The sequence below is a fragment of the Sceloporus occidentalis genome, unplaced genomic scaffold (genome assembly GCF_023333645.1).
Source record: "Sceloporus occidentalis isolate IW3139 unplaced genomic scaffold, rSceOcc1.0.p SCAF_7, whole genome shotgun sequence".
Taxonomy (NCBI): domain Eukaryota; kingdom Metazoa; phylum Chordata; class Lepidosauria; order Squamata; family Phrynosomatidae; genus Sceloporus; species Sceloporus occidentalis.
Window position 1 is genome coordinate 93,012,743 of NW_028316987.1, and position 19,699 is coordinate 93,032,441.

General features: G+C 42.0%; 1 protein-coding gene across 2 annotated transcripts; it reads right to left on the reverse strand.

Moving 5' to 3' along the window:
- Nucleotides 1-753: 753 nt before the first annotated feature.
- On the reverse strand, nucleotides 754-16,976 carry SEC22C (SEC22 homolog C, vesicle trafficking protein). 2 transcript variants are annotated; one of them, XM_089533722.1, is made up of 7 exons: nucleotides 16,873-16,976; nucleotides 12,996-13,205; nucleotides 11,042-11,205; nucleotides 9,214-9,393; nucleotides 8,398-8,516; nucleotides 7,258-7,323; nucleotides 754-6,177 (listed from the first exon to the last, which is right to left on the reverse strand). In XM_089533722.1, exons 2-7 carry the CDS (start codon nucleotides 13,175-13,177, stop codon nucleotides 5,977-5,979), a joined length of 912 nt encoding a protein of 303 aa, XP_089389848.1. In that variant the 5' UTR covers nucleotides 13,178-13,205; nucleotides 16,873-16,976; the 3' UTR covers nucleotides 754-5,976. The 2 variants fall into 2 exon arrangements, with proteins under 2 accessions (XP_089389848.1, XP_089389849.1); XM_089533723.1 differs by lacking the exon at nucleotides 16,873-16,976 and adding an exon at nucleotides 16,767-16,860.
- Nucleotides 16,977-19,699: the final 2,723 nt, after the last annotated feature.

The window sequence follows — 19,699 nt, forward strand, 5'->3', positions numbered from 1 at the left end:
TATTAATAGTCTATAAAGCACATGCTGATTTTCTTTTAGAATTCCTTGGTGAACTCCATTAGCTTTTAACCAAGATGACTGGTTAAGCTCAACTTAGCGAAAGATCAAGCTAAACCGAGTTCTCTCTTAAGGCCTTTAACTACACTGCCCTCTTTAGAGATGACTACAGTTAACAGAAGCATCTTTACAGAGAAGAAGGCAGAATCCAGAGAGCGATGAGGCCAAGTTACTCTAAATAATATTCTAAGGCGGGATACAAACCGCCATATAGTACGTATTCTATACGTACTAGGGTTAGGAAGGGGCGGTGCTTCCGCACCCCCCTAACCCTAGTACGTATAGAATACGTACAACATGGCGGCGCACCTTCCACATGGGGGCCGCCATGTTTATGTACTGGACGCATAGCGTCCAGACATGTCGCAGCGCCTATGACGTCGCGAATGCGCCAGCGGCGCCTCGCGACATCATAAAGGCGCCACAAAAAGAAGTTCCGAAATTGAGCTTCTTTTTTGCTCCATGCGGGAGCTGCGCGGTTTGGCTGCTGCAGCTCCCGCGCGAAGCAAATGGCGCCGGCGGGAGACCGTCGCAAAGCGGCGGTCTGTATCCCGCCTAAATCCTCTAAATAAGTTAATTTGGACACTGGTGTAAGGGGTTAACTGGAAAGCAGAAGGCCACTGGGCTTGTGACACTCTCAAATACAAATCACAACTAACAAGTAAATACAAAAATGCCATTTACTCTTTTATTCAAATTGCCTGTTATATACATATGTACATTCATGCAAAAAATAATAATACATTTACAGAAATCCAGTCTTTTTTTAAATACAGTGCAAAAACTTCTTCCAAAAACATTAATGCTTTTCCTACCAAAAACTGTTTTAAAAATCAAATGTCTTTGGTTTAAAAAATAAAGGGCGAGAGATGAAGATTCTAATTTCTGATAAACTTTAAAAAAAAAGACATTTAGAATTCCACATTTGTTGCTTTTAAGCCAGAAGGAATATATATATATATATATATATATATATATACACACACACACACACACACACACACACACACACATACACACACATTATATTAACATGTACAAAGAGGACTGTGCATTTAAAATCTACATGTGGACATGAGGATTTTTAAAAAGAGTGTCATAAAGCATAGGCCAAAGTTTAATGCACGTTCTTCACAACATATCTTTCACTCTGTTTTCCCCCCCAAAAGTGGACAAAAGCTCTCATACCAATTAGAAATTTTCTTTTAATTAATTCCAATTCAGTTTTAGACAGGTAAATGAGGGAACCTGGGGTAGAAGAATAGCAAGGGCAAATTGCACTGAATCTTACTCAAAGGCCTAGCCTTCGCTATAAGGGTAGTGGGTCCATGCAGTAAATCCATCTCTAGCACACTCCATTTCTATATAGAAAGCTATCAGAATGACATTTTCTAGCCTAATGTTCTCCTTGGCTGCATCTACACTGCAGATTTAATTCAGTTTGACACTGCTTTAGCTGCCATGGCTCAATGCTATGGGATTCTGGGATTTGTAGTTTTGTGATATATTTAGTCCCACTCCCTGCTCAATGCAGGAACTCCAGCTAGAGCATCCCTTGCAGGTAGCTGTCCAGTCTCTAATTCCCATCCCATATTAAATTAAACGTACCTTTAAAAAACCTGAAAGGTTCAAAGAGATAACTATGGCGGATCAAGGCCTTGCAGACCTTTGCTCCAAGGCTTCTTTCCAATGGCTTTCAGCAAGCCATTCTTTCTGAAGCTCAGCTAAGCACACAGTACTTCATCCCAGTTCAGATCAATGGTTTATCTGACCCAATACTGTCAACTCTGCTGGCAGTAGCAGCAGCTCTCCAGAGTTTCTGGCAGGGTTCTTTTCTAGCCCTACTTGAAGATCTCTGATGCTCCCTCGTAGACTCCCTTCCAGGTATCATAACTGATAGCCATGTTTAAATATTTGAAGGGATATCATATTGGGGATGGAGCAAGCTTGTTTTCTACTACTGCAGAGACTAGGACACAGAGGAATGGATTCAAGCTACAGAAAAACAGATTCCACTTCAACCAAGAAGGTACTTTATACTGCTAGCTGTGGTTTGAGACCAGTATGATGGCTACGAAAGCAATATCCCAACAGCAGCTGAATTTGTTTTGCATCTGACCCGTCAGTTCCTTTTCTACTATGAAGGCTCATGAGATTTGACGAGATCCTGAGCCCTAAACACATCCTCTGGAAAAGCTGCCCTGTTCCTGTTGATTTTATCCATATTTTCAAGAACAAGCTATTTTAAAAATGCACCAGCAATGAATAGAATGCCTGATTCTGAAGATCTAAGTACCTGAAGGAGACAGATTCTTCCTGGTGTGCTTATACAGTATTTCTAAGTGCAGGGAGCTGGTGTGTTGGGTCACTCAAAAGTGCAATTCCTACAATCCCAGGTGATGAACTTAAGTTGTACAGTCCTTGAATGACTGGTTCAAGTGCCTTTTCCTCACAGACTATTTGAATAATCTCAAAGCATTCCAAGAAACAGTCTAAACTGTAAACTTCTCCCACTTCAGAAAAAGCAAAACAACAGACGGAGCATGCACTAACCGGATGTTTAAATAGAAGAAGACAGAGCTGGCTTCTAAAGGACAGGTGGTGATATGGGCACAAAGGAATGGGAATATGATATGAGGTATTTTGGGGAATAAGCTGATGCCATCTATTAAATAAACTATGAAATCTCATTAGGAGTTGCTGGTAGATTTTAGAGAATTATTCATTTCTTCAGTATTCATTTCAGACTGCCTGCAGACTAAGGAAGCAAATTCTCCATCCTCATTTCTCTCACAGCCAAAAGAGAAAACAGAAATCCTAATGGAAGTAAGTCAGGAATCCCATGCAATAAGGATGGAGTGGATTAGTTCAATGGTACAGATCAGACAGTACCACCACCACCAATCATTTGCCAGAGTATTCTGCCATAGTTTAACCTAACAAGTCTATTAAAACAGCATCAAAAGGTTACACAATAATCTTGTTCCAAAAAGTTATCAAAAAGTTCACAAACAGTAAACGCTGGCATATCATCATTTCCATACATCAGATACCTGAAATACACAGTAGCAGAGGTTGTGAAACGCACAGGTTCTAATTGCTACTTTCAAAAATGCATGCTCAGAAAACTGAACTCTGGTCACCAACTCGGTACACACCCTGACAAGCTGCAGTAAAGATATCCAAGAAGAGAAAGAAATTGCTCTATTCTCTGCTACAGGGAAATGGTTTTCCTTACTGTTATCAATGTTCTTAGCCCTTTAAAACTGTACTGATTCATACCACAGGCAAGAGGCAAAGGAAAACAAGTCTCAAAAGTGGATATCAGGGAAAAGGTGAGCGCAGAGAAGGAAAACTGTTAAAATTCTCTTACCATGCTTTCCATATCTAAAAGATACAAAGCATGATTAATCCAACAATAAATAAATAAAATGTAGTTAATGAGAGCTGCACAAATTATAAAATTCCCAGTGTTCAAGGAACTGTGCTTTGCATGTTTCCAGAATCAAAAGGTTGTGTCTCTTTCCTGTTTCAGAATTTTCACCCAATGCATGAAGCTGCCTTTTAAAAGCTAACCACTTCCAAAAGAAAAAGAACCGGATTTATGATCCAAGAAAAAAAAGCAACCCTGGAGAGAATTCAAGCAGAGAATTTACCCAAAACGAAACTTACGCTTAAGGATGCCAGAATCAATCTTTTCTCCCAGAGGGGCTGCAAAACAAAGGGCACAGCTACACAGCATCTGAACTTCTATGAGCCTTCTGGGCGTATCAGATCAAAGCAGACTTCCAAGTAGACTATGCAGACCACTTACACAAATGAAATTTTGTTCTAATAAACACAGACTGAATAATTTAATTTTTTTATTAAGCAAAAAAAATCTCCATATCATCTTGAAAAAGACCAGCGTATGTGAATCAATCCCAATAAACCAAAGTGTAGATGTGAATTTATTTCCAACTTATGGTCAACTTCACGTCATTGCCAACTAATAGCAATCCTAAAGTGTACTACAGTGGTTTCTTGGTGGGATAGGTTCCAAGAGGATTTGCCACTGCCTTCCACTGAGGCTGAGAGAGTGTGATGTGACCAAGGCCAACTAGTGGGTCACCACAGCTGAGTGGAGATTCAAACGCAGGTGTCTTTGAGTCCTAGCACAATACCCAAACCACTACACCACACTGGATCTCATATTTTTAGAAAAGAGTGCTCTAAAATGTGGACATGAACCTTAAAACTAGCATGGACCACAAGGCACTGGCAGGCAGGCAGGCGTTAAAACCAAGTTCTCACTCAGCCTTGTTGGGCTAAACTTTTATTTGTAGTCTTGCCGCCTTAGCCATGAGGGCTAGAAACATGTTTTTTGTGATAAGTGAAAGCAAAGCTGGAATGCTTAGGAATCCATGGTTCCTGTAAGCCAGAGTCAGCTAGTGTTGCTTTTTGCAGTGAACAAATACTTTGCCTTTTATTTAAGGGTGTTCAAAGTATACCCATTGTCCGCACTGGGAAGAAATGTGCACATCTGTGATATCTACTAGTAACCCTCCTGGAAAAGTTATACCATGTATTCAATCCATAGTGTTCCTTCAACTACTGGTTATGCAAGCCTTTGGCTGTGGGCATGTGTGTATGAAATGTAGGCACAAGGCTAGCTCACTGACCACAAGAGACATTACTTGCTGCTCACAACCAGTATAGACCTCTCTATGTTCCTGGTGGACTCTCAAGGCCTGAGGTAAGGGCAGATGTGCTGAACTGTAAAAGGGACTTCTAATTGGATGAGTCTCAAGATACACCATCACCAGCCAAGCATGGCTCTGCAAAGGACTCTTAATGGTGCCTTTTCAAACCAATCATTTCTAACAGAATTGGTTCACGATTCATCCCTTCCTATTCTTCTAATGCATGCGAACTGCACCTTATCTTTCAAGAACTTGTGCATCAGGTGTTATGCCACTAACACAGTTAACAGAAACCGCCTGCAATTTAAAATCAGGTTTGCCATAAAAACATGAAGTTTAAGAAAACTTGTGTCTTACACTTTCAGGTGTGCAACTTATGAGTTGCTGTTTGGAGTGTATTTTGGAAGGTTTACCCCCAGAGGCTTTAGTGCATATGCTGCAATGACTACAACTGAAAGGCAGGGCTGGACACGTGGCCCCCACTCTATAAGCTCATATGGCCCTTACCTTCTTTTTACAGGCCCTCCGCAAGTTGTCATTCAGGCCTATGCAAGAGTGATTTCTCCTTTCCCACACCTCTGAGATAGGAACAGTGATTAAAGAGAAAGAGAAGAGAGGGTGAGGCCAACTTGTGGGGTGCTCTCTGTCCACCACTGGCTTCAGTCCTTTGTGTTGCTGGCATGTAAACCTCAACACACTACCCTTAGGATTACCCAAAAGGAAAAAAAAAGTTACCCATCCCTGCTGCGGGCTTTTTAAAAAATCTCCTCTCCTAGGTCAACAAGGCTTAACCTTTTGGTGTCATCCAAAGCTGGCTGTATTTTACAATCCAATCCCATTTTGCCAAATATAAGGTGGGCAGATCGGCTGTTCCTTGCCACTTGCAGCTGCAGTCTTCCTGCTGTTCTCCTTGAAGCCCAGAGAAGTATTACAGCGATACCCATGAATTCTCCAAGCTGGCTTCATTTCAGAGACAACATTAAGATCATCCCCAGGACTTTGTGCTTTAAATTTGTAAAGGATGGATGCATAGAGGCCCTTGCCTTAAAACTGATTGTCATTGTCATTCTGGTCCCTTTGGGTCCTGCAAATCTGATTTACACTAAAACCCATGATCTGAGGGGAACCAGAGCTAAACCCTCACCATATTATGGAAGCTAGTTTTGACCAGCATTAAATATCCCTCCCAAAGAAGTAATTCTGAGGAAACAAATTTGAAATTCCCCGATTTTCTTGTTCATACTCCAAAATCTGGCTGTTTCTCTGCAACTTGCCGTGTTAGTATCTGATGGGAAGAAAGAGAAGCCACTGCTATGTGGAAGAGAATCTGCCAGACATTCCTTAATCCAAACAGGTAGATGTTGCATAAACAGACTGTGACGAAAAGTATAAAGACCTTTATCTTCCTGGCTGAGCTGTAGAACAGGTAAAGATAGCACTGCAAAAAGAAGAAGACAAAAGAGCAGTTTATCCTGCAAATAGCACATATGCTGAACAAGCAGAGATGCTGTTTATTTCAAATGAAATTAAGAGCAATACATCAATTTAAAGCAGATTACCAAATGTCAGTTTCACATCACAGTCAATCCTGAAATGCCTAAAGGCTGCTGGAATCAGTATTCCATGAACAGAACTAGCATGAAATTGAGTAAGCACCCCTTACAGGCATCCTAAAGACAAAGTGGAATAGCTATTGTTGTGCATAAGTTATTTCTGACTTATGGCGACTCTTTCACAGAGGTTTTCTTGGCAAGATTTGGTGTTGGGGGGGGGGTCCCTCTGCCTTCATCTGAGGCTGAAAGAGCGTGACACCCAAGGTCACTCAATGGATGTCCATGGCCAGAGTCATAGCTCAATGCTTAAACTACTACACCACGCTAGCTTTAGTCACAATGGCATGTTCTATATTTATGACTATATTTAAATCTTGATGAAGAGTATGCGGTGCTTCTCAACAGATTCACAAACACAGCCTATGGGGCCTCCTGTTCCTCTCTCCCCATTCATAAAATTCAGTAATCTTACTTGCAGTACCTCAGAGTCCTTTTCCATCCTCCTACTCTGTTTTTAACTTCAGGAATCTCAGATATGTCTTAGTTGCCTCTTTCCCCTCTCCTTTTTCTTCTTGCCTCAGGGATTTTAGCAGCAGTCCCTCCGAGGGCCCTTTCTTGTTTTCTAGCCCTTTGAAAATTATGGCAGCCCACCTGCTTTTTGCTTCCAGAAAACCCCTGTTTAGAATTTATTTTTTAAAAAAATACCACTACACGTTTGACCACTGCCACTTAGATAACAAGAAAAAACACTATCAAGTTTTGAGGCTTCTACCTGGACATCTCAATGAATTATGGCAGACACAAACATGCTCTTTTGTCATTATAGATTATAGACCATGAGAGTAAGCTTGTAGGCCCTTAAATTAATTTATGTCTAAAATTAAAGGCTATATCAACCCTTAAAAGAGATCAGAAAAATAGACACAAGCACCATTAAAACACAGAAAATGTAGTAAGTTACCTACCAAGAGGAAACAGGCTGCAAAAGGTAGAAGAAATGCTATGACATTCCCAATTCCTGTGTGATCTTCCTGTTTAAAAATTGTATTTGTAGGTCAAACTAAGTCAAAATGCCGTAAGAAAAAAAGCAGAATTATTTTGTCCACCCGAACACAGCATCACATTTGGAAAGCCTTCCTGTCAGATCATCTAGACATGAGTCAAGTTTTATGGCAGCTGCTATCTAAAAGACTGACAGGAAAATCCTAAACAGGTCAACTCAAAATAAGTACCATTGCATTTAGGCTTACCTACAACTAAGCAGGGATAGAACTGAAGAATGAATAATTTTTGTTTTAAGGAGGCCTATGGATACTTTTTCATTTTGTTTCATACTCTGGCACACGGAAAATGGAATCAGAGCAAACTAAACTGGTATTTAATTTACTAGGAGCAGCGAGACTGGGAGGGGTTGTGACACAGTGAGTCATACCACAACGAACAAAATATAAACCAAGCTAGTGTGAAATATTAGGGCACTGGTCAAGTTTTCCAATTCACTCTTTAAAGTATTTTAAATAATCAACAACAGTTTTTAAAGTTTGTAGAACAATTAAACTCTCAATTTCCAGAAGTGGAAACAGTGTATTTGTGTTTGCCTTAATTCCTTCCAAAATGTCAAGAGCTACACTGATCTACCATATATCATACTGAACCATATTTTTATTAGTGTTCAAGTATGAAAGTGACACATAACATCTTGCGTTGTTCAAGATACTCAAAGAAATCCAAGTTGTGTGGAGAACCCTGTCAAATAAGTGCACATATTTATTAACTTGCTTCTTCTGGCAAAAACAGTATTTCGAGTTGATTCTAGAATGAGTCTTGTTGAAATTAGGAATCTTCTATGGATTTCCAGTCAAAATGTACTAGAGACAAATGTAAAAATGTTATCTAATATATTCTGCCAACTGTAATTTTAAAAATGGCTTTTACCTTGTCAGTATAACACAATTATGTTTGAATCCTAACATTTACCCTAGAAACCTTAAAATATCTTGTGATGATTGCCTCATGTCAAACATCTAAGTCAAACCTTTCTAAATAATGGCATTAAATATTTCAAATCCACAGCATCTTTTTCCCCATATTATCTCTCCAGTTACCTGAAAAGAATACTCTGCAAGGTGAACTCCTCGAATGAGATTCAAGGCACCGCACATGATGTTGAGAACAAGAGACAGAATTCCCAAAGGAGACACAGGTTGCATTCTGTAAGCAGGGGCTTGAAAAGGTGAAAGAAAAACAAGGGACAGACAAGTATAGCAACAACAACAGCACCCTGCTGTAAAATTGATGTACAGGTTACAGTGTATATAATGTATTCAAAATGCTCAGCTTTACTATAGAAATTTATTTATTTATTTAACTTATATCCTGCCATTCTCCCAAAAAGGGATCCAAGATGGCTTACATGGTGGCTTACAATAACAAAAAGATCCAAAGGAATTAAACATACATATTATTAAAATCATGATTAAAACAGCTAAAAGACTAAAAACATATTAAAAGCTATACACGTACACACACACATATATATCTACACACACAGCCAAAAACACGCACAGACAGCACACTTCATACACTGCAACTCCATAATTAAAATTCAAAAGCCTGCCTAAATAAAAATGTCTTCACCTGTCTGCAGAAAGAAAGGACGAAGGGAGCTAACCTTACACATGTTAGCTTTCTTCATGAACTCTTATCAGTACTGGAATCATCAGGAAGAATATATAGAAAGAATTCACAACTGGACTGGATCCATGCCAACACTTTATGTTTTGTATATGCCTTTAAGCTCTTGCTATGGATGGTGGTTAAAGCTATTAATAAGCTGTCCAAAAACTGGTTATTGGTTACAGTGTCTAACCTGACCCCAGAGCTGAGCTGCAAAGAATTCACCTTTGGGCATTGCATCTTACCAGACTCCACATGAAGGTCTGTGTGACCATTCACCATTCCATTCATCAGTGCCATGTCTTCCAGCTTGACAAGCATGGGAGGCCGCAAGTGAAGCTCTTCTTGGATTTTTTCAATGCTGAACTTTGTCTGAGCGCAGTTTGTGTAATTGAAACGGCTTTTGACTTTCTGAATGACATTGTCTGCAGCAGAGAAGCAAGAAAAGCTCTCACTGAAAATAAGAAAATATATGTAAACATGCTTCATTTAAAGTGTATGCAGTCCATAGACTCAGCTCCCCCATCACAGAATTTGTGCAGATTTTTTATTTAGCACACTGTACATGGAATGTAATCAGATATACTGCTACTTCCACAGAATTAAGAACATAAGAAAAGATCGATTGGATCAGAGAAAAGCGATCTCATCTGTCATTTCCCTGTGACGATTAAAAATGTCTATGTACAACTGGACCTTAGTATCCACAGGGAATCAGTTCTGCCCCCCCCCCCAACGGATACCAAAAAATCATGGGACCTCAAGCCCCACACAGTGCCATTAGGGACAACATGGGCTTGCCATCTGAAGATGCTGAAATCCACGGTTATGGAGGCTCCACTGTATATACAAAACAGTACATGAGGGCCAATAGCCCTCTCCACAACTAGTAGTTAGGGGCATAATTGCCCCTGACCTTGGAAGCAGTAAATATATGTCAATATTCCTCAGAATTCAAGGGGGCAAAATAATAACAACAACAATAATAATAATATACCTTATTTATACCCTGCTTTTCTGTTGTCAAACAATCAAAGCGGCTTACACCAAAAAATCATTCCAATATACAATACATTGTACATATAATAACCCCATCCCCCCTAAAAAAAAGAATTAAACACATTACAATTCAAATTTATCAGTTAAAATAAACCATTAATAAAATAATCCATAAACTGAGTGATACACAGTACATAATGGGAAGGGAATTCATATTCAAAATGCTCTCTTAGGAGCTGAAAAAGCATGGAACCGAAGATACAGAAGTCATGTGATAATGCACTCTCCTTTTGGGGGGTTTAAACAGAGGATGGACAACCATCTCTCAGAAGGGCTTTAGTGGTGTATTTCTGAATGACAGGGGATTAGGTTAAATGGCCCTTGTGGTTCCTTCTAATGCTATGATTTTAGGAAGTTAACTGAGCTACTGAATGTATTACTTAGACGTCACTGGAGGAAATATCTTGTTAGCAGGAAGATGCAATACAGAGCAATTTTGTAAAGCGTACTTCATTAAATAGCCTCAAGCAGAAAGTGAAGCAACCTCCCTTGGGGTGCATCTATACTGTAGAAATAATGCCATTTGACACCACTTTAAGTGCTGTAGCTCCATCCTATGGAATCCTGGGATTTTTTATTTTTACAAAGCTTTCTCTGCCAAAGAGTCTGGTGCCTCACAGAACTACAAATCCCAAGAACCTGTAGGGTGGAGCCAAGACAGTTAAAGTGCTGTCAATCTGCATTATTTCTACAGTGTAGTTGCACCCTTGGTTTAGACAGAATCTGGCTTAAGTGGAATGTGACCAGGTCAACATCTGGGAGGAAAATTCAATCAATCCTTTTTTTTCCCAAAGTAGAAAACCAAGACACTTCTCATCAATAAGAAACTACTTGACAATTTCAACAGATTAATGATCCCTTGGTCTCCTTCCAGAAGCTAAAATCATAAAGACACACCAGGAAATACAAGGGGCAGTGGTATCCATGCAGCTGAATTTATTTGAAAAGTGATACTTGCTACAGAGATTTCTGAAGAAGAAGAGAAGGAAGAAACAACGCAAGCACACTACACACCAAATTCAAGAAAAGCATATGGCCTGGAGGTCAGGCCCACACTTGAAGCATCATAGGTAGTGGCAAATTCCCATTGAAGCTCTTCCAGGAAGCAGAATGCCATGGCAGCAGGGTAATTGTTTCTGCAGATCCCCATGCAGGCAATGTCTCCAGAAGAATGGAAGCTGGAAGAAAAAAGAAAAATATCCAGGATTCATAACAAGCAAAACATATAGACAAAGAACAAAAGAGGATGGAAAAGGGCATGTTGAGCAGCGTAGAACTGCTGCAATCAAAGCTGTTCTTATATTCTGACACTCCATCACCCAGGGCTGTTTGCAGCTCAAGAAGAGAACTAAATACCTTGCCTGAAATACTCTAGTCACTGTTCTTAGAGCACAGCTCTCAATTTACAATGGGCAGAGTGCCTTTCACAACTGTAAACACCAGCCTTTATTGAAACTCTCAGAAACCACAGGTATAGGTGTATCTTTAATCTACACATCAGAAGAAAGTAACCTAGGACAAGTCACAGAGCAAATAGGTGAGAGACTAGAACTCATCATCTACTAAACTGTGTTATTAACGGGCCTCTGCTTTTCAGTACTGCCAACATTCATAACATCTGGTCAAAATTCCTAGGGTATATTAAACAGACACAAGGCAATACCTCTGCTTTGAACTATAAACAGTTCACCTGCCTTTTATCTATCTCAATGTAATTACCTTCAAAAACATATTAAGCCCAGTTTTGGTTTAAAATAGCTGGGATTCATGTTTAGGTGAGAACATGGTGCTGAACATAGGTGTTTGGGCTGAAATCTTATACTTCAATAAGTCTGAATAAATGAATGGGACTAACATGTAAGCAGGAATGCATAGAACTGCGATGTGGTTAGTTTCTGTCTCCGATTTTTCAAGATCAGAACAAAAATACCATTTTCAAAAACATTAAAAAATTAAAAAGCAAGGGCAAGAATTGGAACGCTATGAAGGTGTAGGCGATGATGGCAGGAGGGAAAGACTGCAGGCACAGCAGCCATGAAGGAATGCAGGACTTGGAAAAATAAGCTGCTGACAACCAGGTTAATTTGTTTGCCTTCCCTTGCATGACCCAGGAAAAACTGCAGCCACCAGCACAGTGCACCAAGAGGGCACCAACTAACGTTTCGAGACCCTCACCTAAGAGGGAAATTTAAACAAGTGGACAGGGGAAATTGCAAAGTCAGAACAGTTTCAGCAAAGTTCACTTTACTGAACTTCTGTGCTCTGCTGAGCAATTTGCCTCTCCCAATGACAAGCAGCCTTAACAAAACTAACACCTACAAATGTTCATAGACTGTTTACACTGCAGAATGCATGTAGAATGTATTTTTCCTTAATAAAGAAATAAAGGAAGCATGGCACTGGAAAACTAAACTGCTCAGAACTGTGGAAGTCTGTATTCTTTCACCACTCTGGAGTAGAACTTCATTCTCTCTATACAGCAAAGCACATACAGCCCTGACTTACAGGACAGAGAAACCAAGTACAAAATAGTTGAACTAGGTGGTATTTTGCCTCTGTAAAAATTTTACAAAGTTCTGATGACATCTTAATCAGCCTTTCACTAGCTTTTCTTTCAGATTTGCTTCTTAGGCCCCATCTGTCCTGCGCGAAAATAATTCAGTTTGACATTACTTTTAACTGCCATGACTCAGTGTTATGGAATCCTGGGATTTGTAGTTTATTGTGGCACCAGAGATCTCTTAAAGAGAAGACTAAATATCTCACAAAACTACAAATCCCAAAATTCCATAGAACTTGGCCATGGCAATTAGAGAGATGTCAAACTGCATTGTTTTTGCAGCGCAGAGGAGGTTTTATTGTAAGACTAGGGTGGAACATATTGCAATGAAATAAATGCTCAAGAAGCCATGCATATAAGTGGCATCAGGCAGAACCAAGATTCGTCTGAAGCTGAAATGTAGCTTACTGAATGCTGAGGTCACGTTCTGTGGCTGTACCACGATCTGGATACTGCGCCAGAATAGACGACAAGGCCTTGAGTTTCTTCCTGCATTCCAAGAAGTCCTGGTCTAGATGGAAGTCAGTGGAGGCCGAGAGTGGAAGTCCATCCCTCACCCGCACCACGCAGGCAAAGAGGATCATGGACATCCTCCTCAGGAGAACTCATGGGGACAGCCTGGGAATAAACATTTTGTTTAATGTATCTGCATGATGCTCTCCTGGATTACAATACATAGAACAAGATAAAAGCAGCACTGAACACACACACACACAAACAGAAGCGGAAAGCCAGTTTAAAGCCTAAGCAAGTTAACAAACTTGTAAATGGGGACCAACTGTTGACTGTGCATGCCGACAAACTGTAAAGTAACATAATGCCTCTTCTCTTCACTAAGCCAATTATGTCCCTTTGCAACCACAGACACACACTATAACCGATACAAGAGGCCAGATTTTCATACTCTTCAGCCAGGATACAATAGTGGCAAATTGCACACATAATGGAGCACAGCATAATGGGTCTGATAAACTCAGTAGACTCAGTAAAATCAAGGAGACTTCTCAGTGGCTTCTCTCAACCTCTGGAAGTCCCTTCCACAGAAGGCTAGGCTGGCCTCCTCCCTGCTTTCTTTTTGTCAGGAGGCAAAGAACTTTTTTAAAAGCAGGCTTTTCATGTGTAAACAAAGGAGCTTCTTAAGATGATTTTTAAAATCTTTTTAAACTTCTCTAATAATTTAGATAGTATGTTTAATTAGTTTTTTTAAACTGTGAAACCTTTAAAACTGACTGTCTAAGAGTCACCTCAGGTGCCAATGTGGGAGAAAAGCAGCATACAAATGAAATTATTAAAATGAATAAATAATAAAGAAATAGAATGAGGTATCCAAGACTGTCCTGCACAAGCAGAAGCCACCTTTTCCCACTCCACACTTTCCACGAGTGTCTGGCTTTAAGGGGTCTTGGGTGATTGTGATCAGTCTTCCTGAGTGCCTTGGCTATATGAGGACCCTTCCCCCCCACCCCAAAATACACAACTGCAAAAGCAGCAGTAATAGAGGAGGACACCGTATGCCACTCCCCAAACAGGCTGCTCAGATCCAGTCTCTGGAGGATGACAGATCTTCTCTTCCTCCGTGTCTTTCCATTGCCACTGCAAGCTTCTTCTCTTCCTCACCATTGCACCCTTTTGTCATCTCCTCTCACTGTACTGGGAGAAATTTTCACTTTGCCAGATTTCAGGAGCATCTGCTGTTTCTTCCACTGTCCATTTTTGTACCATTTCGACTGATGAAAAGTTCTGAAGAACACAAAAGCTCTTAAGACCACCCTATGGCAATTGCCACTGCCCTGGCCTCAGAGGAAGAGAAGAGGCAGGCAGAGCTCCACCATGCCTAGCCCCAGAAACAAATGAAAGGCCCTCCCTTCATCTTAACTACTATCTTAGCCTCAGAAGAAGAGCGTGTGCAGAGTAGGGTGACCAAAATGGCCAAGGGTCTGGAAACCATAAAGGTGACAGTAAGAGCTGTTCGACAGTGAAAGATGCTGCCCTGGAGAGTGGTGAGTCTCCTTCTTTGGAGGTTTTTAAACACAGGCTGGATGGCCATCTGTTGAGGAAGCTTTGATTGGGAGTTCCTGCATGGCAGGGGTTGGACTGGATGGCCCTTGGGGGTATCTTCCAACTCTATGAATCTATGGCCCAGTCCAGACGGGCGCAATAGGGTGCCCTCGTCACGTGCGAGGGGCGGCACTTTTAGACTTCCCTCGCACGTGATGAGGGCATCAAAATGGTGGCGCCCTGTACAGATGGGCACCGCCATCATTATGTGACAGATGCCTAACATCCGCACGTCGTGGTGCCACTGTGATGTTGCAAATGGCACCACAATTCTTTGTGGTCCGCACGGAAGTCCTGTGGTCTGGAGGCTGTGGCTTCCCTGGGGACCAAAGCTGGGCACCAGGAGACTGTCCTTTTTGGATGGTCTGTCCCGCGCCTTTGAGTCTAAGAGAGGCAGGCAGAGGTCCATCATGCCTAGCCCCAGAGGCAGATGAAAGGCCCTCCCTCCATCTTGGCAGCCAGCTACCACTGGAGGGAGAGAAGGAGAGGCAGGTACAGCTCGCCCCAAAGGAAGATTAAAGGCCCCCCTCCATCTTAACTGTTACCGCCCTGCTCTTGGAGGAAGAGAAGAACAAGAAATACCTGCTGGATTCAATCCCCTTCCCCACTGCCATTCCCATCTCCTTTTGCGTTGTGTCTTCTTTAGACTGTAAGCCTGGGGCAAAGAACTGTCTCATTGACAGATTGTAAGCTGCTCTGAGAGCCTTTGTGGCAGAAAAGAAGGTTGTAAATACTGTGATTTTTTTTTAAATGGGGAAAAAATGTTTCACGTGGCACTAAAAAGACATTGAGCGTCCAAACCTTCTGAAAGGGATGATGGCTTTTGTCAGGGAGCCACAATGGAAAAGACATTGTGACAGCCTCCCTTTGCACAAGAGGCTCCAGAGAAGGACCTCTGATAACCAAGGAAGTTCATGAAGGCACGCATTCTCCTAAAGCACTAAAGGCAAGAGGCAGTCCTTTTAATATTCCATGAGAACTGCTTACTCCACTCTGCCCTGTGTCCCAACACAAAGCAACATTCCTGAGCGGGTGGCAGGGCTGGAGTTTCTCATTTCTTGGGAAAAGGAAACATCAGCATTTAAATGCCATTGCCAGGAAAGATAACAGACGCCCCATCACTGTCTCCTGCCAGGCACACAAAGTGAGCGCATGGCTACACTGCAACCTAATCTCAGTTTACAGATCAAAAGGGCCCCACGTCACGCAAGGCTTCAGCCACGTTCCAAAGTGTAATTCCAGCTCTGATCTTTCTGTACTGAACCTCAGTCGCCTGCAGCTTTGTATCAAAGATGAACGTGGCTTTTGTGCCATTTAGTTTTCCTAGATCATAGAATCCTGGAGTTGGAAGAGACCCCAAAAGGGCCCTGATCCAGTCCAACCCCTTTCTTCTGCCATGCAGGAACTCTCACTCAAGGCATCCCCATTGAGAGATGGCCATCAGCCTCTGCTTAAAGACCTCCAAGGAAGGAGACTCCACTACACTCCGAGGAAGGAGTCTGTTCCTCTGTCGAACAGCCCTGACTCTCAGGAAGTTCCTGCTAATGTTGAGCTGGAATCTCTTTCCTGGAGCTTGCATCCATTGCTCCACTGGGTCCTAGTCTCCGGAGCAGCAGAAAACAAGCTCTATCCCTCTTCAGTGTGAGATCCCTGGAAGTCTTTAAAGAGGGCTATCTATCATCATATCCCCTCTTAACCTTCTCTTCTCCAGGCTGAACATCCCCAGATCCCTAAGCTGCTCCTCAGGAGGCTTCATGGTTTCCAGACCCTTCACCATTTGGGCCGCCCTCCTTTGGACACATGGCTCCAGTTTCTCCACATCCTTTTTCAACTCTCTTGCCCAGAACTGGACACAGCCTTCTTCCATTTGGGGCCTGACCAGAGCAGAATGGAGGGCACTCTGACTTCCCTCGATCTAGACACTAGACTTCTATCGACTGCCCGGGCTCAGTGCTAGGGAATCCTGGGAATTGTAGTTTGTTGTGGCACCAAAGCTCTCTGACAGAGAAGGCTCAATGCCTCACAAAACTACACTTCCCAGAGTTCCCCAGCGCAGAGCCACGACTGTTAAAGCGGTCCCAAACCGGGTTATTTCTGCAGTGTGCTTCGGACCAAACAGACCGGGCTCTCCAGGGCGGTGGCCCTCCTTCCGCCCGCCTCAGCAGCCGACCAAAGGCTCCCAAGCCCCGCCAGAGTCCCTCCGGGGCCTCCTCCCGCCTCGCCTCACCTCACTGTTTGCTGGGTGTCAACGCGCCAGGCTGCTCCGGAAACGGCCTCGGCAACAACAAACGCCCTCGCCCCGCCCACTTCCGGTTACCGAGTGGCGGCCAGAGCGGCACTGTCAGCCAATGAGGAGGAGGAGGAGGCGGGGCCTCCAAAGGGCGGCAAAGACGCCCACTCTCTAGAGGAAAGGAACCTCGCCCGCCTCCGCAACGGAGACTTCCGGTTCTGCGTCGACAGCCGCCTTTGGTTCCCCTGGAGCTGCTTGGGAGGAAGTGACGTCACTGCGCATGGGTGGCTTTAGCTTTTTAGCTTCTGTTTGGTCATGTCCTACTTACATCCCCAGGATAGAATGGGCCTCTGGGCTGATTGCCTTTACAGTGTTGCTTTTATGTGTTGTGTATATATATATATATAGGTCCTCTGTTTTAATTGCTTTTAAAGTGTTGTTTTAATATATACTATGGTCCTCTTTTTAAACTGTTTTTAAAGTGTTGTTTTAATGTGTTTTATATCTATATCTATATTTACTGTGGTTCTCTATTTTAATTGTTTTTAGAGTGTTGTTTTCGTGTGTATATGTGTGTGTGTATATATATATATATATATATATCAAATATATTATAAATTATTATTATTATTATTATTATTAAGCTTTATTTATAAAGCGCTGTAAATTTACACAGCGCTGTACATACAATCTTTTAATTAGACAGTTCCCTGCCCTTAGGCTTACAGTCTAAAAAGACACGACACAAAAGGGGAAAGGAGTGGAGGATGGAGCCCAAAGCCTTCTGGGAAGGGCTCAGTTCCTTTGGGGGGGCCTGATGGGATTGGCCCACCCCTTATATATATATATATATAAAATGTTGTGAGCCGCGATCTGGACTTCAATTCCCAGAAGCCCTGGCTAGCTTGGTGTACACCTAGGAATTCTGGGAGCTGAAGTCCAAAGCATCTGGAGGACCAGAGTTTGGGAACCACTGCCCTACATTTTTTCCTTGCATTTTGTCCTACATTTGTTGGTGTTTTGTCCTCCTTTGTGGCCAGGGTCACTCTCTTTTATTATTATCATTTATTTATTTATTATTATTATTTATTTATTATTATTATTTATTTATTATTATTTATTTATTATTATTTAAATGTAGGATAAAATTAGACTTTCCTTGACAGAAACCGATGGCCTTCTGACCTCTCTCTCCTCTCGAGTGGCTCTGGTCCAAAACACACTGCAGGAATAACCCAGTTTGAGACCGCTTTAACTGCCTTGGCTCAGTGCTAGGGAATTCTGGGAATGGCAGTTTTGTGAGACATTGTGGCTTTGGTGCCATAATAAACTACAGTTCCCAGGATTCCCTAGCACTGAGCCAGAAAGCGGTCTCGAACTGGATTATTTCAGCAGTGCGTTTTGGACCATAGTCGTAGGAATGCTACGTACAGTTGCTTACATCCCTATTTAGAAGAATGGCATCATTCAAAGGGGCAGGGAATGGCTGGTTTGTCAGTGTCCCTTGAAGCACTGTTAGATAACCTATATGATGAAAGCATTCACTGGGAAAAGACCCTGTTTATGTCTTTTCCTGGCTTAGAAGTGCATTTATCTTGGCTTCCCTCATGTCATTTTTATGGCATTAATCCTTCTCCTTCTGTATTCTGCGGAGCCAGCAATAATAATGCTGATCTGATCTAGATAAAACGTTTACATAGCTGATCTATGTGAAGCACTTCTCACACTTCTCACTCACTATCTCTAAATTCCCAACTGTAAAGCATCATGAGAGCTTCATCTGCAAACCAGTGTCCTTCCTTTCCTCCCCAACCTTTTCTATGCCCCACACCCTGGAAATGTTTAATGTCCTCACCCCTTACAAAAGTAATATGTCATTTGCAGGTGAAGAGGTCTAATTTCTCATTTTGAGCCCCATACAACGTGGCAAGTTAACAAAAGGAACTTTCTTAAAAAACAAAGCTTTTAACTCAGTGCATAAGACACAGATCTTAATTTGCTCAGTTTTGATTTGCATTTTATGCACTGAGTTAAAAGCTATGACCCTAGGATAGGTTTGGCTTAGCGTCTCCATAAGTCAAAAAACACAGCAACGGTATAAAAATCACATTGAACCATATATGTCCCCCACTGAATGAAGTATGTGGGGCAGATGTGGATGTTGACCACAGGGGTCTGCCCTGGGCCCAGTGCTGTTCAACATCTTTATCAATGACTTGGATGACAGAATTGGGGGCATACTTATCAAATTTGCAGATGACACCAAATTAGGAGGAACAGCTAATACTCCAGAGGACAGGATCAAAATTCAAAATGACCTGAATAGACTAGAAAGCTGGGCCAAAGCTAACAAAATGAAATTCAACATGGAGAAATGTAAGGTGTACTGCATTTAGGGCAGAAAAATGAAATGCGTAGATATATGATGGGGGACACCTGGCTTAACAAAACTACGTGTGAAAGGGATCTGGGAGTCCAAGTGGACCACAAGTTGAACATGAGTCAACAGTGTGATGTGGCAGCTAACAAGGCCAATGTGGTTCTAGGCTGCATCAATGGAAGTATATGGTCTATATAGTGCCACTCTATTCTGCTTTGGTCAGGCCCCACTTGGAATAATACTGTGTCCAGTTCTGGACCAAAGGGATGTGAAGCATGTCCAAAGGAGGGCAACTAAAATGGGGAAGGCCTTGAAGAAAGACTTAAGGAGATGGGCGTGTTTAGGGTTAGGCTTAAGGTTAGAAGAGAAGGTTAAGAGGTGATATGATAGCCCTGTTTAGGTATTGGAAGGGCTGTCACATTGAGGATGGAGTAAGCTTGTTTT